At 42.6% G+C, this 26,457-nt stretch overlaps 1 protein-coding gene across 1 annotated transcript in view; it reads left to right on the plus strand.

Annotated features, from left to right (window-relative positions):
* Positions 1-26,457, plus strand: part of pard3ba (par-3 family cell polarity regulator beta a) — a 196,539-nt gene that overhangs the window by 80,995 nt on the left and 89,087 nt on the right. The window contains exons 11-17 of the mRNA XM_031738444.2: positions 2,855-3,040; positions 6,376-6,537; positions 7,656-7,730; positions 13,920-14,052; positions 15,219-15,360; positions 17,515-17,612; positions 22,083-22,127. Of these exons, the coding sequence (XP_031594304.1) occupies positions 2,855-3,040; positions 6,376-6,537; positions 7,656-7,730; positions 13,920-14,052; positions 15,219-15,360; positions 17,515-17,612; positions 22,083-22,127 (841 nt within the window). The remainder of the gene's footprint in view (positions 1-2,854; positions 3,041-6,375; positions 6,538-7,655; positions 7,731-13,919; positions 14,053-15,218; positions 15,361-17,514; positions 17,613-22,082; positions 22,128-26,457) is intronic.

Consider the following 26,457-nt stretch of genomic DNA (forward strand, 5'->3'; position numbering starts at 1 on the left):
CTGTTTTCGAGAATGGAAAATGAGGTGTGAGAGACCTGACCTGAATTAGGGACATTGCAGTTTGATAATAAGAAGTAAGTCCTTATTACTGGGGTTTGCTAATAGTTGTAGTGAGAGCACTAACAGGGACTGGAAAGACGGAGCTGTCTCATTCGTTGGCTCCCTGTAAAATCCAGAGTGGAATTTCAAATCCTTCAAATCCTTTTCCTCACATACAAAGTCCTGGATGATCGGGCCTCATTATATCTTATCATCTGGATCAGGTTATAGGCTCAGGCTGCTAAACTACCTCCGCTTTCCTCTCCTGTGCATGTGCTGCTATTGTCTTCAACTTTGTCGTCTCTCTGCCAAAGTTTGTGCTTTGTCTTGTTTGTTAGTCACCTCTCTGTGCTCTTCTCTCGACTCCCACTCCAGCTGGTTGCAGCAGTGAGCTGGCTCTTTATTTCCACCTACTGTTGCAGATCTCTTGCTCATACTGGATTGTTGGGTTCCTAATTTCTATATTGTTGTGGGGCTTTTGGCCTCGAGATGACTGTTGTTGTAACTTGGTGACGTACAATGAAAATGAGCTGAATAAATCCCAGTCAGCTTGCCCACCCGGTCCTCTGCAGGGGTGGGCAGTATTTACTTCATCAAGTCAAGAGTCAAGTCAGCTTCCTCCCACCATCCAAACACATGCGTGTCAAGTTAACTGGTGATTTACATTGACTGTAAGTCTGAATGTGAGCGCATCCAGAGCATACCTTTCATCCTGTGACAGTTGGGATAGACTCCAGCCCCTCTGAACTGGATAACTGGAAGAAGATGAGAAACAAATAAGGATGAAATCAAAGGCAGCCATCGTATATTCACATGGAAAAAAAAAATGCTGACCATTTCTTTTTCCAAAGAAGACGGAGGATGCAAATGCTTATTAATTCCCACCTCTGTCTAGTTCTTTATATATCTGTTGTGATGAAACTATAAATGCTCTAGATTTGCTGTGCTGTGCAGTGCAAGCCACTTTGAAACCCTCCTCCGACTGAGCTCATCTTTGTTTCTGATTTAATGAAGGGCACATCTGATGACAGTGATGTGTGCTGTATTTTGCACAGGTGTTTCTCTCAGGTTGTCCCAGAGCTATAACACTTTTAATTAAAAAACAGAAGAAGAACTAGATTACACCTCTTTGTAAAGCAGCCTAGAAGTAAGCTGAATTTGAGCACCTGAAAATAGGTGACTGTTTTTACAGAACTGACCGAGCACAGTGTATCGGATCAGTGCTTACCTCTTTGCTACCATGCAAGACAGCCTTCTAGGTTTCCCTCATTTCCCATCACTTAGTCGAGAGGTTTGACTCTCTCTTTGGAGCTGACTATCCCTCCAGGCCCGAAGGCTTTAACAGGCTGTTGTTTTAATTAAGCACCCAGACAAAGCAGCGCTGACAAGGGGGGAGACGGGGTTGCAGGTCTGGAGGATCACAGTGAGTCAGGAAGAGTGAATTTTTCTCTTTCTCTCACTAAAATTATACTTGAGGACATATTTGACTCCCACATCCTTCAGCACTGTGCCACGATGAGAGGGGAATGTGAACATGGATTCCTGCTTCACTGAAGAGTGAGGTGTGTGATGTAAGGCTCCCGCAATCCTGCCGTGGGTACTCAGATCTTTAAAGCTGTGACAACTGGCGTGGCGGTGATAATGTATATGCATATTCCTAACAAAATTCAATCTGACATTTACTTATCTTATGAGTCAGAGCTGACTTTAAAGCGCCTATTGTCTCTGCCGTATTTTTTTTGAAACCTCTCGCATACTTTCTGCCTCAACCCGAGCAAGAATAAAAAGAGAGAGAAAGAGATGTGTGAGCACAAGCATATACACACAACCCCTCTTAACCTTCCATCTCTTTTCTCAAAAAAAAATAAAGCTTGGGAGTGAAGTGGTGTTGAGGCGACTCCCTCCGCAGGCTCTCTTTCTTTCTTTTTTCCCCCTGGGTGTCTGAACCTGGCATTTTCCCTTTTGCTTGCTCTCCATTTTGCCGTTCTCTAATGACAGACATTTTCCTTTTCTCTCTCTTTCCGTCGCCTCTTTCTCCCTCGCTTTCTCTCTCCCCCTCGTCTCATTTTCGGAGCAGTGCTGCTGTTGGTCATTTTCCTCACATCAAATGGCAGCGGACGGGTAGGGTGGGGGCGTGGGGTGGGCTGTTGTGAAAAGGTGTAGGGAAAAAAAGAGCGGTAGAAAGTGGAGGAAAGAAACCGCAGGTGGAGAAGGGAGGGACGTATAGTGAGATAGAGAGATTAGGACGAAATGTAACGAGGTGGGGGGGGGGGTGAGAGAAGAAGTGGATATACCTCAGGGACGGGTTATTACTTTTAAATGCTCCTCTGCGCCACCATCCTCTCCCCTCCTCCTCCCCCACAGGGCTCCAGGAGGAGGTATGAAAAGGTTATTATGTTTCCTTTAGAAATGGCTTGCTCTCCGTCTACGCCTTTCATCTCCAAATGGAATAACCTCTCTACAGTAGCGTGCTTATTTTTCTCGCTACACCTTCATCTGTCTTTCCAGTACACAACACACACTCCTGTCGTCTCCTTTTCTTTTCTCTTAGTCTTTTTTTTCACTCCCCACAGCTGCCTTCCATCTCTTTAATCCATCTCTCACTCCTTTTCTTTCGTGGTGTTGAGTATAGTCGGTGCACTGTGCTGTAGGTACACGCCTTATCAGTCAGTTCAGTTGGGTATGGTGCTCCTGCCTCACTCATCAGCTATCACACTCAGCTGTTATCATGTAAAGTATGCTCTAGGTGTATGTGTGAACAGATTATAGTGTTTTACATAACATCTGAGCCTCTGTTCTTTACTCTGTTTTTCAGAAAGGGGAGGACTTGAGCGGTCGGGTGATGGAGGATGGGAGGGAGCAGCTGATGTACGAGATCCCGCTCAATGAAACGGGCTCGGCCGGCCTGGGGGTCAGCCTTAAGGGGAACAAGTCCAGGGAGACCGGAGAGGACCTGGGAATCTTCATCAAGTCAATCATTCATGGAGGGGCTGCTTATAAGGTATGAAATAGACACATCCATGTTTTCAGGCCTTTAGATCCCACTTTTATGTAACATCCATCCATCCATCTATCCCATCCAGGGTTGCTGGGGGGGCTAACAGACAGCTCAGTGTAATTGTTAACAAATGGTTCCCAGCCTGTTTCAGCTGACATAACCCTCACAAACTCTTCCAACACCTTTCATATTCAGGTGACTGTATTTTAAACTGGATCTGGATAACTTTCAGTATTTCAGCCATCTATAACTATTAACTTAGTATTTCAAATATTCAACCAACCCTCTGACCTATTACTCATTTTAAAAGGCTATTCATTTTAGTAGTAATTTCATTATGGAAGCCCTTGCTAACCCTAATTGAATAAGTATAGCTTGTTTGGAAGGGTTCCCAGGAGAAAGCCTCTTCTCTCTAAAACTGGCTTAGGTTTGCAAAGTTGCATGTGAGGAAACCACAAGACTCAAAGTACTGATGGAAAAGAGGAGGCAGAGAGGATCGACTGCTAATTGGAAGGTTGGTGGTTCGATCCCTGGCTCTTTCACTCTGCATGCCACAGTATCCTTGGGCAAAATGGTGAACCCAGCATATTTCATGCCACCTGTAAGGCACGGTGGTGGAGGGGTGATGATTTGGGCTTGTTTTGGGCACCTTGCAGTCATTAAACTCATAACAAAAATATTCTTGAAGTTGAATAGGAGGCCACCTGTCTGATAACTGAAGCTCAGTCATATAACAGGACAATGACCCCAAGCAGAAAAACCTACAGTGAAGCGGTCCAACTCAGAAGTGATTAAAGTGCTTTGGTGTGACCTTAAGAGAGCTGTGCATAAATAAATTCCCCCAGACCTCAGTGAATTGAACCAGCGCTGTAAAGGAGAGCAGGCCAAGATTCACAGTGATGTGAGAGACGGAGAAAACCATCACTTCAACTTATTGCTGCTAAAGGTAGTTCTGCAAGTCACTGAATCATGGAGTGCACTTAGTTTTTCACAGGACTGCTTAGAGTCCTGTGAAAAACTGTATTTTTACAGGACAGTAACTCCATGAAGAAGACCTGTATGTTGACATGTTTCTTTAAAAAACAAAACCCATCTCACCAGAATAAAAAAGGCATTTTAATTGTCATTTGAAGCAGTGAAATGAGCTAATGTTTCCCCTGTTCTAAGCAGAAGCAGCTCCTGGGGGATTTACAGGTTAGGAATCGATCTGCGATTTGATTTCCACAGCAACAACAACAAAAAGGCAGAAATCTAATTTTTTTTCTTTTTAATCTCAGACTTAAACTGTTCAGGCTTCTTTGATTGATCATTTTATTCAGTTTTTGTTTCTCCTAGGTACATAGAAGAAATGCCATGGAGATTGTTCTTATTGTCTTTCTTTTTGTTTCATCTAGTTGTATTTAGTCGCTCTATTTCCCCTGTTTTCTGATGTCTTTCTCTGTCGTTTCCTGTCATCTCCTCTCTCCCATTTCCTGTCATTCTCTGCTTCCAACCCCCACCCCTCTTGGTTTCCCTTAACCTTTGACACCCATTGACCCCAAGTGGCCTTGTCACATAAGCACTGAAGCAGTCTTATCTATATCACTCAGTGCTCACTTCAAGTTGTGAGTGCATCAGGAAAAAAAACATCCTATTTCAGCACTTTGGAGACTCCTCTGCTTGGCCTCAATCTGTGGCCGCCAGCAAATGTCACAAGTCTTTGCGCCTCTCGTCGCTGCCCCCAGATCTGTTCTGCACGACAAGGAGGCGCAAAGACGAGTGTGCCATTGTAGATAAATAGCTGTTCTGGGATCAGGCAGGCCAGACAGCAGCTCCCAAAAGTGCCCTCAGAAGTAGTTTTCAGACATCTGCCGATGCGGATAGCGCTCCGACAGAATGTCGTCGTAAGATCTGCGGCTGGCTGCGAAACTGGTCTCTGGGACAGAGTAGCGAGGCAGGAGAGACAGACAGCAGCGAGGAACGGAGGGAAGGAGCCTAATGAAAGAAGACAGCGGGTGAACGAGTGCAAGAAGGGAGGGAATCTGAGAAGGAAGAGATGAGCTGTATCGAACAAGAGAGCGACGCAAAGAGGCGGAATAAGAGGAGAAAAAGAAAATTGAAAAGTGTAGACACTCAGCAGGAACGCAGCGCGTAAGGGTAGATACTGTATGTGTGCGTGTGTCTCCTCCTCGACGTCGATTCGTGCTAATGCAAAGCAGCTAAGGGGCCTGATGAGAGTTTGCAGCGGCAGGCCGGTGCAGAGGAGGGAACCCGGGCGTCCCCTGAGCCTGACTGACACACAGCAGGCAGAGAAAAGGAGGAGATGAGAAAGAGACGTGGCGAGATCTAACCTATTTCCATTAAATAGTTTTAGGGTGGGAGGAGGGGTGTCAGGCGGGGCCTCATATATATATATATATATATATATATATATATATATATATATATATATATATAAAAAGAAAGTTCTTTGACTTTACCCCTAATCCTGTCACACGATCATTTCAAAGAGTATGCTGAGAAAACAAATTAAATTTACATGTAGCGCGCTGCAGCTGCTTACATGGAGAATGAAGGAATTAATGGGGAATATCACAGACGTCTGCCGTATTTGGGATAAGCATCAATTTTTGATGACATCCTTGAATTTGATGCCAGGCCTTAAACTCTGTGTGCTTCTGGGTGTGCGCGTACGTGTGTGTGGTGTCATTTTTGAGGTCAGCCCAAATGGTGCCTTGTTAATGCGGTGGGGTCAAAGGGCAGCACTGACCATAATGGGATCTTCAGACTTTCTCACACACACTCCAGGAGTCTCTCCCTGTGTCATCTTGTATTTTCTTTCATTTATTGCCTTTTTGCATCACTCTCTTCATTTGATCCCCTCTCTCTCCTTCTCCCTCACTGGATCGTTCATTTCCCTCCCTCCCTCGCTCCCTCGCTCTCCCTCCAGGGCACTATTCTGTGTTGCCTCTCTACAAGAGGCTGCTATTTAAAACACTTAGAAGTGATTTAGTGCCCACGGAGGCTATTCCATTAGCTGCTCTATGTATTTATCATGGCTCTCTCGCTCTCAGTAGATTGCTAACTCTACAATTTTCTTGCCTACCCCCTTCTTCCATTTTCTTCTTTCCCACTCGGCCTCTCTCTCACACACCCACACACACTTTATACCTCTCCAAATTTCTCTTCCGTTCCTCTCTCCCTTACTTTTAAAACTTTATCAGTAGCCATTTTTTACACTCTGCTCACTTTGATCTCATTTTATTATTTTACTTAAATTGAGTAAATAAAGTGTGAAAGCAAAGGACACGTTCAGGTTTTCTCTTAAAGCGCACCTAACGGTCGTCTTCTCCCAACAGGATGGCCGTTTGTGTATAAACGATCAGATGATAGCGGTGAACGGCGAATCGCTGCTCGGGCGCTCCAACAACGCCGCCATGGAGGCCCTGAGGCGGTCCATGTCGTCGGAAGGAAACACCAGAGGCACCATCCAGGTGGTTGTTCTGCGAACGCCCAAGCAGGTACAGCAAGCTTCGTTTTTCTCATCCCGGAGCCAACCTCTGTGGCATCGTGGGATTTTATTTGAGAGCTGTATTTCAGAAAGCGAGGGCTTCATCGCCAACTAAGATGTTGCTATTAATAAAAAAAACTTAACTGATGGAAAGCAGTGATGTTTTCAGGCCATGGAAGTGCTCGGGCTTAATTTTGGAGGTCTTTGGAGTCTGAAGCCTTGGAAAGAGCAGAGAGGTTCACATCAGTGGCTTGGAAGGAGCCATGATGGCTCTATCTTGTTACAGTCCTGCAGAAATCAGAGTCTTTTTCAACTCTTTAATCCAGAAAATATCCAAGGCGATGAGTACGCCGTTTGTTCCAAAACTTTTGCATGTTTTTTCATGTTTCCTTACGAGCTAAATAAAAGTTTTAGATTCCCAGAGTCGGGCTGGATGAATTCGGGTACATTAGGGAATGCCTGCTGCATTATGAAATCCTCTCCACACCCTTATACGTTCAAAGATTATTCACATCATAAGCAGCTGCCACAGTTTTGACAGCAGAATCAATTAAATATATAATTCGCTTTAGGATGATTTTTTCTCCCATGTTGTCATCATTTGAAGCTTACACTTAAAAAAAAGTGCTGCTTATACAGTAAACAGTAAGTGGGTTGGCAATGTGAAATCAGGCTGAAGTACTAAATCTTTTTACAAAACCCAGTTAAATTGATTGTGGAGTGACACAGATGGTGTTCTTTCTTTCTTTTCTTTTTTTTTTCTGTGACAAACAAAACCTTTTCCAGTATTCAGCAAGCCCCTCAGCTCAGTCATCGTGGAGAAGTGCTTCTCATAAACACATTTGGATAGAAATAATGAAAATAAAGGCTCCCCGTGCGACTGTCATGCTGTGTGATTTGTTTGGCTGTTAAGACTGCATAAGCTACATTCTCGTGACAGTTTTTTTTCACGTAAAATAAAAAATCAGCCCAGAGAAAAGGTAGGTGATTTTTACAGCTTTAAGTTTAAGTTGACACCCAAACAAGAAGCAGCAGATAACAGTGTTGTTTATTTAGGAGGCCTTTGATAAGCTTTGTGCCGCTTCAGTCGCTATAAATGCGTCAAAATGACTTTCTTTTGCTTTGCAGATGGGGAATGCCAACTCCACTTCAAATATCTCCACCAACCATCAACCCAACATTCAAGCCAGCTCCAGCAATCAGGTACGAACGGGTGACGGCCGCCACCAATCGCAGCCATCTCCGCCTCGCCGCTCCTCGTCCTTTTTCCTCCCCTCGCTGAGGCGGCGGGCGACCGAGCCGCTGCCTCCGAGCCACAGGCAGCGTTACGCACAGAGGCCGGGGGAGACGCACACCAGATACACCTATGGATCTAGCCGAGCTCACGGGCGTAGCGGTCACACATTTGGGTTCAGACAAAGGGATAATGAGTGCAGCGATGATGACGGCGAGTATGCACAGCACCGCCAAACAGTGCGCAGCTCAAACAAGCCGACAGAGGGAAATCTAAACAGGGAGAGGTATGAATGCAGCCAAACGCTCACGGACGCGCACGCCCACAGCACGCTCAATAACGCATGCGGTCACAGTGTGGCAGACTTTCAGGGCAACACGCAGCGTCACGTGGACACACGCGGCCGCGAGGGCAGGCGCACGCGTAGCCGCACGCTGGATGATCTCCACGACCACGAGAGTAACAGTTACACCGAAAACATCCGAGCGATGGCAGAGCAGATGTACGGGGACTCGCCTACGCACAGCAAGATACCCACTCGCGGTCAGAGTAACAGAAACACGCACAGATCTGCGGACAGCTATGTGGACGCACACTCGCATAATTGCATTCACAATCAGTCTCTGACCAGACAATACTTTCAGCTCTGACTGATCTCATGCACGTGGTTAAAAAAATAATTCGATTTAACTGGAAATTAAGGAATTGAAATGAAACCAAAGCACTTTGGGAAAATATTCATTTTTATCTGTTATGAGCATTACTCGCCATCTTTGTGTGACTACAGTACAGTTTTTTTAGCGATCAGTGGTTTGGAAGCAGATTCATCTATCTGAGAGCTTTCCCTTTGCCAGCACTGCTAACTGCCACACCATTTTGTTCCCCTTTTAAAAAGTGACTCATAGCTCGATGCAGTACTAAATTCATCACTGCGTCTGACTCTCCTCTCTGTCACACTGGTTTTAATCACTAAACTTAGCTCTCTTTTTCTGTTTTTTTTAAACCCGCTAGCTTGTCTGTGTGAAGTTTCCCTTTTTTATTTTCCATGTTTTTAAGAGGATGTACTCTTGCTTTCCTGTCTCACCTGCGTGTTTCTCCTCTGTTTAAATAAAGCTAGTGTGAAGCCTCCTGCATGTCTGTTTTTCCTGTTGGGTTTTCAGCAGCTTTCTTCTTTTTGGCTCTGCTCTCTGTTTATTAAATTTATTGCTTCCCTCTTCCCCCTGTTTTGGCCTTGGTGTCTCTTTTCTGTCTGGGTTGAAGTCCTTCTTCCTTCATGCATAAACTAAGGTGTTTTCTCAGAATTGAGCAACTTAAAATTCCCAATATTAACATAAATTACACGACTCAACATTTAGTTTTATTATGTTTATTTATTTAAATATCAAATATTTTATTATAAATAAAATAAATATATTTAGAATAAATATTTTTAAGACATATTTTAATATACATTTTGTTTAAAGCTGTAACAATCTATATCATACAGCATATATATCATGTATATTATCAATTATTTAAGTGTTTTCCAATATGCGCTTCATAATTTGAACTTTTAGTTTCATTTTTAAAAAATAAATTGACAAATTTAATCCCAGGAGACACAAATCATGTCAAGAATTAAATCTGGTGTTAAAATAAATAAATAAATAAATACAAATCTGCCAAATCAACCATTCAGAAGTACACATACTATGTAATGATGTAAATATTTCCATTTGATTTTAATTCAGTCATGTTTTTTCTGTTTTTTTAAAATATACAGTATGGCATCGCCTACTGCGATAAACCAGCAGGTCATGTTCATAGTCACTAACAAGTCACTTAATTAAATATGCAACGAAAAGTAAGTTACAGTGCAACATTTTTTAATACCAAATGGTTTTCTGTGCAGAAGAGTTTAGAGGACGTGTTTGTTGAAGCAAACTAAAAGGTTCTTGAATCACACAGGATGCAAAAAGGTTATGTTCATCTTAAAAAGCAGCTCAAGTTCCTGGATCAAAAAAGCTGAACTTGACACAAATGGTTACTCCAAAAGCTTCAAAAGACATTTCACATCAGCTTGGTGAGAATGCGTGGCACAGAGGGAGACTTCATGGGTTGATTGCCATTGACCTGCACATTGTGGCATTTACATCTTGTCTATGCCTTGCTCCCAGTGTGCGTGTGTGCATCTTTGTTATCAATCCAAGCCTTTGGATAAAAGCTATCAAACACAGTTCAAAGTTCAGTATTTATCTGCATAGTCCTTCTCGTCTCACCGCTTAACAGCCAGTCTGGTCTTTTGATTAAACAAACGGCTCCTAAAACGAAACGCCCTGATCCCCGTCAGCATCCCCGCCTCTGTCTGGAGCTGGCTTTGCGTGAGCACTGGATTATAGGGCCTTAACTCCTAAACACGATAAACTGCCACATTTACCTTGTTACATCTAAGAATGGCTTTTTTGCTTTAAATACACCCAGATGTTGTGTTTCATTGTTTAGGTTTAAATAATGAATAACTGGACTTCACTGGGTTCTGATTTAGTCAAACTTGTAGTCAGATGTAATTGGATGTTGTAGGTATTCTCAGCATAGATATATAAGGTTTTAAATGTTTTTGACAGATGTAAGTAAACATACACAGAAGGAGATCTATAAAGCTAGTGATTTTTCTCTCTCGTGCAAGCATGAGTTTGACAATTGCAGTTTTTCTGATGTAACTTTGCATCATATTTGAGGAAGCATGTGACGACCTACCATAGGTATCTAACCATTTATAAGGCTAAGTAGACTGATAAACAGTGAAAAAGGGATCGTAATTGACGAAACGATAGACGTATAAATCATGTGGAACTGCTTCTGTTCCTCTGTTGCTCTCCATGCCTAGCCGATTGATAAGAGGGTTGGGTGGGTGACACGGTAGGCTGAGGCAGGGCTAAGCCTCTCTGAACCTTTTCTATGCAGCTGTAGGTTAAGACTGTCTGCAAAGACAGATCCCCCACACCCCTGTTTACTTATTGTTGTGGGATTAAGATATCTGACTGCCTGTCTGCCAGGCAGCTTCAAAAGCCTGAGGCAAACCGCAGGCCAAGGGATGGATGGATAGACGGACGGATGGATGGACGGGCAGATGGGCAGCAATGATGGGATTTATGTTAGTGACAGATGCTGAAAAACTGTCAGAACTTTGTGTGCACATTCATACGGCACCCATATACCAGCTCAGTGTGATTGACAGCTGTGATGTTGTGACATATTAAGATGTATGGTAGCTACTAATGATACCCCAGGGACTGCGTGACATTGTGAACGCACCCCACCCAACACTTTGATATCAGAAAGCTGCTGGAACACCTTTCATTATTGTACGCCGAGTCTTAAGCCTGTTTTTTTTTTTTTTTTTTTTATTTCGCTTAAATACATGTGTGTCGGTGTCGGCTTTTGCTTGCTGTGTGTGTGTTTGACAGCTGTAGCGCTCATCTCTTTGACCAAAGCAGGCTTCTTTCATCCGCCAGCAGCACTGATTCCCATCACCGTTGCTAGTCCCTGTCTCCAGCTGCGGGGTGAGGGTCCTTTGTAGTTCTGGATGGCTGTTCGATAATGTGCCTGTCAGCACTTTCAGGATTATCTTAATTATTGTGTTTTCAGTGTACCCATGAACGGTATCACATGATTTTCCACTGCAGCTACTCTAATAAGGACTCCCAGAAGTGTATCTAAATGTGTATGTTTGCTAATTTTGTTAGTGAAGCTACCATCTTCTGTATCAAAGTTAGGAAGTACTTCAGCTGGAAAACATTAGCTGATGAGTGACCTGGTCACAGCGGAGTCTTCATCAGTGACATATTTCTTCTTCACTTTTGATCAACCAGAATTCTTTTTTTTTTTTTTACACTCCACTGCACATCTGATCCTCACAAGATTGTTTTAGTCTATTCACATTTCCTCCGAGCCGTGATCTAGTATTACCATCTGAGCTGAATTGTAATCCATTAGTTGCAAGAAGTGAGTGAACTGCAAGAAGATTATTGCAAATCCGTTCTTTTTGCTGTTGACTTGGACTTGACTGGAATTGCTCTTGGCTCAGGATAATTCACACTTGATTTTTCATTTGTAGGATTTCCTTCATAAAAATGATCCCAGGCGATGTTTCCTTGCTGTTTTAGTTTTGTGCAGTTTGAAGCCACTCTTTTTTTCCTATTGGTTTGTCATTGTGCTTGGAGACAGTAGCAAAACTTCAATGAAATCCCTGCTCCAATGGCAAACTGTCAAGAGATTGCATTCATGATAGATGTGTATATATAAACTAGATAGAAAAAGAGCAGTCATTCAGGGGAGTGTATTTTTCTTATTTAAACAGGAGTCAAAGAAAGAGTAACTGCAGTGTAATATTACAGGGTATCTTTTAGGGATCATTTAGGACATCAGAGTTTCCACATCTCTTAATGGTCACAGTATCCAATTCTTTGTGTGGATTTCGCATCAAGTTGAGAAGATTAGAAATTTAAATTGGACCAGCCGGTTTGGTCAAAAACTACGTGGCGTGAGTCACTGAGCAGCCGTGTTCTGAACAACCTGCAAATGTTCCACTGAGTGTTTGCTTAGATAAGTGAACAATTAATTGCAATAATCCAGATGTGATGAAAAATGCATGAATAACAATTTCAGTTCAGAGTGTAACTCGATATGGGTTAACATGGCAACATTTCATAACTGATTAAAAGCAAGAGCAAACCTGAGATATGAACTTCCAAAGTAAAAGTGGGTAAAGATAAAGGTAAAGGTAAAACATTTGGCAAATATGGCAAAGCGATCGAGAGTTTCCATTACCTTAGACATAAATCTGTCAGGGGCACAAACGAGGACTTCTGTTTTTTCTTTATTAAGTTGGAAAATAATGTTCCCCATCCTTTTAATAGAGTCAAAGCACCTCTGCAAGATCTGCAGCTTAGAAAATCCTTGAGACTTAATGGAAATATATAACTAAATGTGTAGCTATGATAACAAATGTCCTGAAAAGTTCTCAAAAAGTGCTGCAGATGGAGCAGATATAACAGAATCACTAAGCCTTGTGGCACACCATAGGTAAGAGAAGTGGAAAAGGACCTGTACTCATAAGCAGCCACAGAAAAGGGTTGTTCAGACAAATATGATGTAAAGCACTTAGGAGAAGACCCGAGACGCCGTACTGTCTTCACAAGACATACCGAGGTTGAGGGTGTTGAACTTTCAACCGTGGGGTGACCAGTTGGTCACAACAGCTGTTTGCAGTTGTTAAATAAATAAATAAATGGAAACGTAAAAAAAAACCCGAATAGGTTGCCATCCTATTTTTACTTTCATGTGAATGAACTGTCTGAACTCACCTGACAGACGCTGGCCATTTACACCTGTGCCTTTGAAGTGCGTTCAGACTTTTATTACTGCTGATGTCACTTCTGCTAGAAACTCAAAGCGCTCCACGTTTGTTGACAGTCTAGTATATTTGCTAGAGAAATCTAGTGCTAGATTTCTCTAGCAAATATATTGACTCTGTTTCGACTTGCAGAAGGATGCAGGACAAGCTAAGGACCGCACATCAAGCGCTGGTTACATATTTTCCTGGTACATACTCGTTGCACTTCGGTTCTTGTTAACGTTGACACCACAGAAGACTGGTGGTTACGTTCATATCAGGAAGTGGTTCGAGGGATCAGATCATTGTGCATTTTGCTGGTTGTTTGCACTTTTGTTTCACAACTGCCCCTTAGGATGTGCTCAAGCTGATCTGTCCTGGAGCCTGCTGTGCACCTTCCCCACATTGTGGTGACATTTAAGATTAAAGATCAACAATCTATTATTGTCCTTTTGACCGAACGAACCAGACTGCTTTACTGGTTGGACACCAGTAGACAAAAACATGTATGTCTTCAAGAGCATGTCTCCAGCATGCCAAAACACAAAAACAGTGTACATTTGAAAGCAGGATTCAGTTAACAGGCTATAAATTTGATGCATGTGTACTTTGGAATCTGGTGCTAGTATTATGTAGCAGTGATATCTAAAAAATGTGGTAAAAGTGAAACAAAAGAGACTCATTCATTACTGCATAATAAAAGAAACAGCGCGGCACATTTTCTTGCATCTGAAACCTGATAACCATTTTCAGACTTTCTCTTCTTCTCCTTCTTTGCTGACAGGATGTTCGAAGCCACGATTCATACCAGAGACCTTCAGGACCCACCAGAGCGCCGAACACAGAGTCCACCATGAATGGTGCGAGTCACACTCCAGCTACGCCGAACAACTACACACACAGCAAATCTGGAAGTGGTGAGCACACAACTGCACGCTGTTTGTCCATTTGAACTGTCAGATAGTCAACATTAGGCTTAGAGTGTTTGTGTGCTCCCCTTATCTGCAGTTGAGTATGTACACACAGCATGTTTGTTTGTGTGTGTGTGTATTCGCGTTAGCTTATTTACGTGTGTGTGTGTATTTGCCATCACTGCACAGCGTGACATCCAGCCAAGGCTCCTGATACCATAGTGTTTTTTAGGTCACTGTAGCAGCCACCCTGAGCATTTTATAGCACCGCATTACAAATTTGTCACATCTTTCCCCGGCTCTGTCTTTGGATCTCTCCTCACTCTCGCCCCTGCATATTTTTAGCAGGAGAAAGGGAAGTCATTAACTGTGTTTTTCTGAACGCGCTGCTTGCTTTTCATGTGCAAAAGATCTGACCTTGGAATCATTACGCTGATGAAAAAGCTCCTGAGTGGGCCAGATTTGCATACGGGGTATTGTGCGGCATGCGTGCTGTTGTGTTAAAGAAAAGGGGAAAAAAAGGACTAACAAACTGTTTTAAATTCATTCTTTATCTCTTTCTCCCTCGTCTCCCACTCCCTCACCCCCATGGGAAGCCCGGGATGTTTTCACTGTCGGCCCTCCGTCACAGCAGAACAGTAGTGGAGTTTTACGACGAGGATGGATTTCAACACAAAAGAGTTTACAGTGCGATAAACTCTTGGGGGTTTACAGTTTATGGAAATGCGGCAGGAAGTGTTTTAAATAAGTTACAAACGATTGTTGTGTCTGTATTTTAGTTTGCATCTATTTTTGACGTAAAGCTGAGCTCTTCATCGTCAGCATCGATCCTCAATTGAAGGACGCACTATTTTTCATCGCGTCTGTAATTAAATATGTGAGCAGCACCTTGTCACCACTGATTGATAATATTTAGAAGTATACAGCTTCTAAAATTAGATCTCGGGATTGTGTGCTGCCGCTCATCGTTTATTAAGCTTTTGCGGCGTTCAGGATTGATGCTGGAGTTAATTCAGGCAGGGTTATTTTTGATATTGTCGCCAGCAAAAATCAAAGCGACTCTCTTTCGCTTGGAGAAAAGCTTTGATTCATCCTGATAAACAAAATCTGTATTGTTGTTGTTGTTGTTTTGTTTTTTTTTAAATTTACTTTTTTTTTTTGTTTCTGCTCAGCTCCATCTCCTGCTGCGATCGCCAATGACAGCTATGGTCACTACGGCAACAACGACGAGCAGCAAGACTTCCCCCCGCCGCCCTCCCCTGGCACCGTGGAGGAAATGAACAGAGAGTTTCTGCTAAACCCATCATCCAACAGGTACCCCACCCCATTAAAACACACACACTGCATAGAATACTTCATAATCAACCCTCTATTAAACTCCACACATAGGCTTACAGAGTTATTATATTCTAATGGCACTCTTAATATGGCCCTCTGTGTTATGAGATAAAGTAGAGCTATTACATTAAATATGACATTGTGAAAATGCATTATTTAGACTATACTGTCTAATTGCAGTAGCCTATTTGCATCACGCAAAACCAATTATATGCTGATAGCATAATGGGATAAATTCTGTAGGAGTTCATGGGCTCAGAAAGAGCTGTGATATTTCTGTTAGTATCCTGCTGTACAGTCGGCTGACACACTGAGAACAGAAACACAGGAAATTTATGTGAAACGCCAATTTCCTACCTGCTTCATTAGGATTACCTGCTAAGGAGATGTTCTGTCAGCAGGCTGTCAGGGCCTTTGAAAAACAAAAAAGGGATCCCCCCCTCCATGCTTTTCTGTATTCGGTGGATGTAGACATAAGTTTTGATTCGACGCTCTAGACAAAGCACTCGATTGCATAAGTAGACCGCCCCTTTGTTTTGGGGCAGTGTTGAGCCTCAAATCAAATATTGATTTTTGTGTTTTGGATTAAAAGAGGTGGTCTGATCATCATATAAAAATTCCATCCGACTAAACTAAAATGAAAACCTAATGTAAGGTCGTCCAGTAGGATTGCCCCTCTCTGTAAACAGCGATCTAGAAAGCCCTACCCAGATTGCTACAGGACTTTAGCATAGCATCAGGAAGATATATGAAGCTAGACAAAGCAATGAAAGCATGGTAATGGTAATTTAAGACTTGAGTTACTCAGAGTAGATGTCCTGCAAAAATCACACCGAGGTGAAGAAGAACACACACATAACAGTAAAGTACCTGCAAAAATATACCCAACCTCCTAAAATCTTATATTATGTAAACAATATAAGAATGACACTTAATAAAAGTCACAATTCTCCAAAGATATTTTGTAGCATGCCTGGATGCTTCAGTTTTCACCATTCTTTGGACAAATGTGACAAAAAATGTTCCTGCACACTAAAAACACTAAAACGTCATGCCTGCTTGGAAGCATGGATGGTGAAGGGAGCATCATGATTTGTGGGAAGAAGAATAAGAGCAGGCCTGCACTCTGTGGCCTGCAGTTTAGCTGTGTTCTGGTGACAAACGAGAATCCAACCCAGGGAACGGATGTAAATGAAGAAAATGTCACATTTTGGAGTTACCAAGTCTGAACCCAAATAAGATGTGGCAGGAACCGAGCAGTGATTACTCAATAACAGTTTACTTATTATTAAAACTGTGTTTTTCTATAATGGTCATATAATAATTTGGGCATAGTTGTGCATTTGTTAGCACTGGCACATCTAAAGCTCAAATCTAAAGCTGGCTGGCTAGCTGGGGCCTTTCTGTAATGATGATAATAATAATAATAACTTTATATGTAGAGCACTTTTCAAAACACAGAGATCCAAAGTGTTATGAATAAATACCCCATAAATACCGTAAATATCCATTATGACATGCTCATGTACCCCCATTGTTATATATCACAATGCTATCACTGTGTAAATTCTGTAACTTGGCTGCCCCTCCCTCAGCTTCCTTCTGCATGGGCAGAAAAGGGAGTTTTTCCTTCCCACTGTCACCAAGTGTTTGGTGATAGGAGGTCATCTGATTGTTGGTGTTTTCTCTCACTCACAATGTAAAGCGCCTTGAGGCAACTGTTGTGTTTAGGCGCTATGTAAATAGAACTGAATATAATGCACATATAAGCGTGGGAACTCTGTGAATCATCACTCTCAGTGCTGCTTCATCATATGAAAGGTCAAATAAATCGAACAAATCTGTCAATCCAAGTAAATCTGGTCAGCGTGATTGTGATTCGTTGGCTCTAAAAGGTTACAGTGCATGTTTACGTTATCCCACTGAAGTGTCTGGCATCAATATAGTAGTTTCGCTTTAAGTTGAATGGAGACGGTGCGTGCTGGTGTTTTATTGAATCATGCCATCTGGACTGCAGGAAATTGAATCGTCTGTTTGAGTTTGTGATGCTCAAATTTTGTTTACTATGACTCGTTGTCTTTGTGCAAGCTCGAACTTGACTCGATTAATCGATTGATTGTTGTTTTGCAGTGAGATTCAGAAGGTGTCTCGCGCCGCTCAAGCTTTCTACGCAGAAAACGCTAAGGACAACGTACCTCGCAACAGAGCGTCCAAGAGCATGGACATGGGTAAGCTTTACTCCCTCACCTCCTCATCAGTGAGAAAATCTCTCGTGTTTGTACATTTTCTGAGGCAAAAACGCTGCACGAACCACATTGTTGTCCCAACCATCACAAACAGCCCAAAATCCTCTTCTAATCATGGACTCAGCCTGGAAACAGACACACGCACAATCTCGGCAGCGGTCACACGCGTCTTATCAGTGCATTTCTTTGTTGTGATATGTAGCCCTCTGCTATTATCCTCCGCCTAAGGGGATTTGACCCCGTGAACTTATAAACCCCAGGGGCTTTCCAGCAAGCTCCATGAACACAGCTTCTGGTGTGTGCGTGTCTTTCCGTGCGTCCTTTGTATTTGTGTGTGAACGAAAGGGCCGAGGTTTCCAATCTCATAGCTTGCTGTGTGTGGAAGGCGAGAACGCAGAGGCTGATTTCCTCATATTAACCCGAGTTGACCCCTCATTCTCTCCCCTCTCTTTTCCTCCATCTCTTTTTTTTGATATTTTTCTTTACTTTTCTTGTTGTGCTTGCATCTTCTTGGATAAGATCATCTTGTTTTTTTTCCCTTCCATTCCCTTCATCTTTGTTTATCTCCTTTTTCTTTTCAACACTTTGTTTCCTTACTGCGAGGCGATGAGTTCATTGCTCTCGCTCTGCTCGGTGCCTCTCTCCTTTCTTCTCTGCCTCTCTCTGATTTCCAATCCCGGTTCATTAGGTTCAGTGGATTGGCTTTCTTCCTGCAGCACACGCCTCTGCCACCCAAGCTGATTGGCTTTCATTACGGACAAGGGTGGTCTGCACACACGGCCGCGCGCACTCAGACACACACGCATACACATGCACACTCTGCTCTATCCCACTGAGGACCCACTCCAATACCCACCTCTATCTGTCTCCGCTCTCTGGCTTCTATCTCCATCTCTGGCCATCCTCCATTTCAATCTGTTTTTTTTTTTCTTTTTCTGTGTTATCATTCCACGTCTATTCATCCCTTCCCTCTCCAAAGTGCTCAGGGCTGAAATAAGGTAGTTAGCAGAGCTTTGTGTGTCTCTGAGTGTGCGGCAGACCTCAGATGCCGGCCCTGTCTGTACGATTTGTTGTTAAAGAGACATTTTTTCACCCCAGGAGATTTTCCCACATGTCAGTCTGTATAGTCACGCGTACCTGAGCTTCAGCAGCACCTTAGAGCAGGTTAGCTTTTATTAAACACCACTTGACAGAAAGAGGTGAGCTGCTTTTATTGACCCTTGATGCCTTAGCAAATACTCTGTTGACTCAGAGCTTTCACTCACACACAGAAATCTTCAGCCTGCAAATGCTGAGATGAATTGTGGGATCGCTGACTCTATAGCTGCGCCAACTTTGAATTTTCTGACAAGCGGTGTGGGTTTGTTCCAGTGGATCACAGAATCATGAATCAGTCTTTTTCTACTGTTCCACAAATGCCTAAAAATGCCAGAAAGAATGATTTTTGCTTTCAGCTATAAAAGGTAAAATATGTTTTTTTTGTTTTTTTGAGGTAAATCTGACAGTAAGTCTCTTCCAGTCAGTTTTTTTTTCTCCCACTAATGCCTTTATCAGCCTGAAAAGCTATAGTCTGCTTTGGAAAGTAGTCTGTATGGATTGGCTTTAAGATGCTTAAAGTGCATGGAAACATCAGACCTCTTAGGACTACACCGTCTACACCGCCCTTTGCAGTCTAAGTGATATCATGTGCAATGACTCTGTAAAATGTTTAAAGAAGTGTGAGTGATTTAATCAAAAGTTATCTTTCGTTAAGAGTAATTTTCCAGACAACACCTGGGCATTGTGGGAGTATCCTGCTGAGTATCTAACCCTTTAAACCGCCCATAGCAGAAACACCACGTCGCCTACATCGTCTTATTGATTATGAGCACTAGCAAAAGTTGGACCTTTATCCTTAATCAATTGGTCTTTTTTTTAAAGAGCTGGCAGTGACACAGAAATTAAAGCAATTAAATAATTAGCAGGGTTGGTTTTTAATGGAAGACCATGTGCATAAATGAGAAAAGGTTCAAATCAAACAAGGCACACAGAATTTTTAACTATCAGAGGCAAAAACCAAAATGAAGCTCATGCAGGAGAGCCTTTAACCCGCATTCGTCCCAATTCACAGCAAAGGTTGACTCCTCTACTTGTAAAACCAAGTCAGATTATATAGAAGTCTATGTGGAGATTACCCCAACTTTCATTAATGGTCTCAGGAGATGCTTTCCTGATGTGTTAATAGTCTTAATTGCTGTTTTCAACTCTGATTTAATACAGCATGGTGGTGTTTTTGTAAATTCTGAACTAATTTAGAGACATAAATAGGAAATAAATAGAGATGCACTGGCATCCTTAGAACTGGCAGCATATACAAATAAAAAAACCCACTTTTTGTAAAATGCTGTTTTATTTTTATAATAAAATTTTAAACCTTGCAATTGTCCTCAAGCTACAGTACGTCTTTCCTTCCTTAAACAACTAAGACGTGCTGTGCAGCTGGGAAGAAGTGCAAATCATTAACTGATGATGAGTTATTATCCACGCACATTTACCTGACATCTTTCACCTGACCAAGCAGAAGCAGATGCAGCTAGTTTATTGAATAAAATAAATGTCGGGCATTTCAATAATTTTCTAGCATGTTTATAATTTCACCAGATAACAGAACATCAACCCTTTTCTCTTTTTTACTCATCTTCATAATTTTCCTCATAACTGCTTTGATCCTTGCTCATACCAAGGCTGCTAGCTTGTGGCTAGCCCTGGACAGCGTTAGCTTTAGCTGCTTTGCCTTTGTTAGCTTCTTTAAAATATCCATGTAAGTGGGTGAGGGTCATTTGAGGGCATGATTGGATTTGTTGTTACAAATATTTTTGTAGTAGCCCCCCCCCCCAGTTTACAGTTGTGCTCTTCCATGCTAATGGAAGGCTTAATGGCCAGTCACCGGTCCAGACTGAGATCGCCGAAAATCTGCTGATTGTGGATGATGATTGATTATTGATTGACAAACTGTCTAAAGTTTGTCAGTCAGATCCACCGCTCACGTTATAAAAGCTGAGATGCTGAACTTCAGGCTTTAAAACCAGAGTCTATGAACCAGTGAGTTATGTTGCATATGCTACGTCCATCATTTATATACAGCTTTTGGTTTCATCATGTCTCTCAAGTTCATTCTCTTTGTGAATCTTCTTTCCTCATTTATATATGTTTTGTTCTACACTGCTTGTTTACTTTCTCTGTTTATTTGTCCTACCGTCTGCCCCTCGCGCACTCTTTCCTGTAATTCCTGGTTTCTCTTTTTCCATCTCATACCCAATCCTTCATTTACTCTCTTTCAGTCACTTTTGTTCTTTGGCTCTGCTACTCCTTTTTACATTTTCCACTGACCTACTGCACTGTCTATATCCTCAAAGAATTATTCAGTGTCAGTGTACTTTACAAGAACTACCCTTACTTTGTATAGTAATGTTTCAGTAATAAAGTAACACAATAAGTTAGCAGAGTTGGGGTTAAACGTGAGATTTTTACGTTTTTAGCCTTCCTCTGTGGCAGTAGAGACCAACTTGGCTGCTGGCCACGCAGACTTTTATCTTTCCGGCACAGTGAAAGGGAAGCTTTTCATTATCTGCCAGGGTCATGAGGCCTGGAATATTTTTTCCCGAAACTTTGAAAGTATTTAAGTTTTATTTTATCTGGCACATGTGGACAAGAAAGGTATTTCTGCTTCTTTGTCTTGGTAGCTACAGATGTCTCTTTTTTTTTCCAATTTCCGCTTTACTTTGACTGATTGTGTGTTTGTTTGTTTTTTCTTAAGTTTCTTTTTTTTACCATTATATTTTCCTGGCACAGCCATTCTCTGCATCTGTCACGTCTTCCTTTCTCCCTGCTCTCTCTCCCGTGTTATCCCTTGCTCTCACTCTTGCTCCCTCCCTCACCCTCATCCGTCCGTTGGGAAAATTGACCTCATAAAAAATGAAAAGGATTATTTAAGAGAAATGGCAGGATAATGAAAACCTATTATTGTATCCCACGGTGCACCGGCTGCGGTGGCGGCCGCTGGCCGACCGCAATCCTAGTTAGATTAGGTGTTGGTGGTGGGGGTGGGGTGTTGGTGGGAGGGCTGCTTTTTTGGTCTTCTTTGTCCCTTTATTATTTCTCATATTGTCTCATCTCTCTGTTCTCATTTTCTCTCACAATCACAATATCTCTCTTTCTTCTGGTTTTCTTATATTTCTGCCACCTTTTCATTTCCTCCTTCAGTCTGTGTCATTTTGCCTCTCGCTTGTCCTCTTCCATCTTACGCCGGGAGTCATTTACAACATATGCCAGCACCAGTAGGCTCCAGTATAACCATTTATGAAGCAGCACGGAGCACTGGAATGACCTGCATGCTGTTTTGTGTTGTACTAGATATTGCTTGCATAATGTGTGATATTTACTGTGTCCCTCTGGCTCTTTCTTTTTTCCTAGTGGCTGATGAAAGCAACGTGGGATCGCTGGTCGGGCAGAAGAACAGTGAGTGTTTGATATATTTTTCTTTGACCCACCAATCTGCCACACTTCTCTCCCTTGTTGTGTCTTTTGGCTTAACGATTCAACAAGTCCACACAGGAAAAAAAATCAACCGTATGTGTGAAGATTCTTGTTATTCTCAAATATTCTTCCTTATTCTTTATTCCCTCCACCTCCCTTTTTTTCTTTTTTTCCTCCCCTGGCTGACAGAGTTGAGTTGTGCAGCACTTAGCGTCTGAGCTCGTGCTGCTTTATTGCCGCCCAGGTCAGCAGGCCCGCAGTGTTCAATCCTCACCCAGCTGACAGCAGCCCCTACTCCATCACAATGAATTCTGCTCCAGTTATTTGTTCACACTCAGTTCTGCTTTGTTTTATTTGAGAAGAGTCTGGTTAAATGTAAAATAGAAGACTTTTTTTTCTGCTTACAGACGACACGGCGCAGTGATGTATGTGAAGTAATCAGTGTTTGGTTTTTTCCTGAGAAGGAGACTAGGATATATAATTTAGCATGTAAGCTAAAACATCAACGAACTCAAAGTCACTTTGTGTCCAACCTCCAATCATTTTCACATTCCAAGCCTTTATCAGGAAGTCAAACAGGCTGGGTATTTGATGGCCTGCAGTTTGGTCTCTTGTCTGTCAGCTCTTCATATAGAAAGAAGGACGTGGTCAATTCCAAATACTGGGGTTACTAAACATGGAAGTTCAGGTGGTGTCTAGTCATTGGTGGGTAATCGGTATTGCCAGTGCATGTGGCATATTTGTCTTCTCACAATGTCTTTTTGTTCTTCCAATATGAGAAAGCACCCTATAGAGGACAAATGATATGTTACAGTTAATAAAACAATTGATAGTGGACTCATTTTTAGAAGAGAAATGAACAAATGTGTTGGTCTGTGCCATATTTGTGCAAATCATTGCAGCAGTTGCACTTTTAAGACCCTGCTAGGTTTTGGACCCAGCCATGTTTGTTGAGTGTCTGGTTGAAGATGTCTGTGTAGCAGTTGATGCTGCAGAGTGGGAGGCCTCTTAAAACTGATTGCTCATTACATACAAGAGAACTTAGAGTAAAAAGAGTCTCCTTTGGAGCTCTTTGATACTAAATGTGAAGTGTTGGTCGTAGTGAACTCCTTGTATGAGGTTTTATGTTCAGCATAGATTCACCGTGGTGGTCTAGCCGGCTATAATGAGAGCTCCCTTTGTGATGGTGAAATTCCTGACTTTAGGCTCTACATACCTTGCAGACTCATTAATCTCCTTTCTTAGCGCGGCCCTCAGGACTCCAGTTTCTAGAAGGCTTTTCTTTCGATAGTTTATGGTTTTTTATATTTCTGACTGCAAAAATGAGAGCTTGTGCTTTTGCAATACATACCTGCAATACACTGATTGACATGCTCAATTGAATATAACGTGCAGATATAGATGTGGCACAGCAAGAGGAGGAATATTTTAGATGCAATCAAAAGTTCATCCACAAAAATGCAAAAAGCTGCACGTGATTTTAAAAACACTTTTTTGTAGTAGTTCAGATCTTTTCAGCAAACCTGTCTGATGGCTCGCGACATTACAGTAAAACTTGGCGCTGACAGTCTGAGCCCGGAGGATAAATCCAGGGTGTCCAAATGCCGTCGATGTCAAAGAAAATGATGAGCCTGCTTCCGCTCATGCTTGTTACGTAAACGCGCCTTCTTCAGCCATGGAGAGCTGTCTGCTCTCTGGCTTGTAGCCAGAGATATTTGCTTTCTGTGCGAGTTTGAGGTCCGCGGTGAATTTGGTGAAGCACGTGAGTCAGAACATGTGGGGATCCAGAGCAGAGGCGACTGGAAATTGAAGCATGGATGACGACATCAGAGGTCTCCATTAGTGCGCCATTAAAGCACTGCATTAACACCCACAGCATGAGCCTCGAGTGGTGTTTTATTTTGAACATGGAATTTTTTTTACTTCCTGGGAGTCTGTGGCATTGACAAATATAACCGAACATTCTAACAACTGTAAAGATAATGACAGGAAAGATTAGGTGCAGTATTACTGGAGCTTTTTCAGGTCACTAGCTGTAAATTTCTGCTTTGTTAGATCTAACAGCTTCAGCATTTCGTCTCAGTGGCCGGAGCTGGCAGACCCTCTGTGGTTGATCTGCACAGCTGAAGGATGAACAGAAATCACATGTTGCTCACAGAGTGTCGTGACTGCAGCTCGGCTGCAGACGTCAGGATTTTAATTGTAGAGTTCAGCAGTGATTTGTATCTCATTTAGATTTAATGTCTTTTAATATGACAGCAAGGCCCCGTATAAGAAAATCAGCATTTAAGTTATGATGTTGGGAGACACATCTGGCCTTGTTACTCCTTCTGTTCCTGCTCTCTCATACACACACACACACACACCGATCTCTAAAATCCACCTGCAACAGCCAGCTAAGCCTGTTGCCTGGCAGAATACAAATGGCCCGAGCATCGTTGCTGACCTCAAATCCCCCACACTCAGCATTCCCACAAGTGGCTTCACCTCCGCCCTCCTCTTCTTCTGTCTGATACCCACCCTACTCTGCCACCCGCTCCCCCCACCCTGTCCTCTCCTGCTCACATTTTCCAGGCATTTCTAAGCACACATGATAGATAAAGCGATCCATTTCTTCTCTGCTGCATTCCTTTCTTCTTGTGGTTTTTTCCTCCATCCCCCCTCCAGTTGACGTCTTAGCTAATGCGTATTGACAGGGCTTTTGCGTGTTTTTTCATTTTTGCTGATGCAGAGTATTTTGCCCAGCTTCCTGCTCCATATCCCAACTCACCCCTCCTTCCTAAATGGCCTCGGTGTTTCTTTATGAGCTTTGACATATTTCATTAGGCGGATGGTCTTAAGAGGCCTGCCTGGCTTCTTTAATCTGGCTAAAACCCTCTTTCTCTCTGGCTGAAGCTGCCGCGAGGTGCGTTTCACTCCTCTAACTCTTTCTTTCCTCTCTCTCCATCTTTCTCTCTGTCACTTACTCAAGCTGTCCCCTCTCTCTCTCTCTCTGTCTTGATTCTCCAGTCGTTTGAGTCTCAATCTTCAATAGAGCTTTAAGTCTCATTTCTTTTTTTTTTCCGCTTTCATCTTTGCAACCACTCGTCCTTTCCTACTTCTTCCCAATTGCCTTTTTCTCGCTCTTTGTCGCCAGACTCATCCCCATTTTTAGTCTGCTCTCAATCCCAAAACTTCATCTCCTTCTCTCTCTCTCTCTCCGCCTTTCTTTCCCTCTTTCTCTCTTCACGATCAATTTCATTCCCTTTCTCTCAACAGGCTGATCCTTTTTTAGTAACTCGCCTTCTGTAATCTGCGGTTCTCCCTCTCCCGCTGTCTCTTTCCTCGCTCAGCTGCAGCTGTATCTGTTCCAGCTTCTTGTGATTATGCTGAACATGCTCCAGTCTTGGAGTTTCCTCTGCCGAGTCAGACCCAGTTCTCTCAGTGTGTGTTGTGTTTGCATGTACGTGCATGTGAACACCCCACCAAGACAGTCCCAGCAGTGCTGGACAGATATCGCTCCATTCATCCCTTTATTTCTCTTCCTTAGAGTGTCTCCCTGGCAGCAGGCTACTTTACCCCTTACAACACACCTGGGATCTTATCCAGCACAGCAGCACTGCACCTCCGCTCACTTTTGCAGTAATTTTGTATGTTTTTCCTGCCTTTTCCAAGCTTCTCTAAGTGTGTATTGTTTTTGTTTTGCTTTAAACGATCACCTTGAAAACACTCATTCAGACTCATTCGTTGTTGTTTGGATGTTTAGAGCTATCTACTGTACAATATAAAGCGCCTTGAGGCGACTTTTGTTGTGATTTGGCGCTATATAAATAAAATTGAATTGAATTGAATTGAATTGAATGGCTAACAGCTAACCCTGCCGCAGTGCCACCAGTGAGATCACTCTGTGTGCCCATTAGTCCCTGTTGTTTCTTTCCTGCACAATAAGGCATCAGAAAGCTAGCCAGCATCCTGCCAGCGCTGAAGCCTTTGCTTTTTTCCCCCCCTGACAGTATTTGTTTGGGCGTTGTGTAATTCAGCTTGTTTTCTGCTGTTTGTGCTCTCTTTCCTTCTTTTACTTACTATATCATAAGGACTGTTTGTATGCGCTCCCGCAACTCTGCCTTTGGGAAAAAAACAAAAACAAAACTAACTTTTCTTTCTTTAAAGTTGACCACAATCCTCTTCAAGTTGGTCTTCTTCTTCTGCACCTCAGGCCTCAGTCCATTGATCCTATTTGATTTGGATGAATTCCTGAAAGGCCGGCACATCGGTGACATGTGCTGGATGTTCTTTGGTGTAGTAAAAGGCTACCTTTCAACTTTATTTTTGA

This window comes from Oreochromis aureus, linkage group 23, assembly GCF_013358895.1.
Source record: "Oreochromis aureus strain Israel breed Guangdong linkage group 23, ZZ_aureus, whole genome shotgun sequence".
Taxonomy (NCBI): Eukaryota; Metazoa; Chordata; class Actinopteri; order Cichliformes; family Cichlidae; genus Oreochromis; species Oreochromis aureus.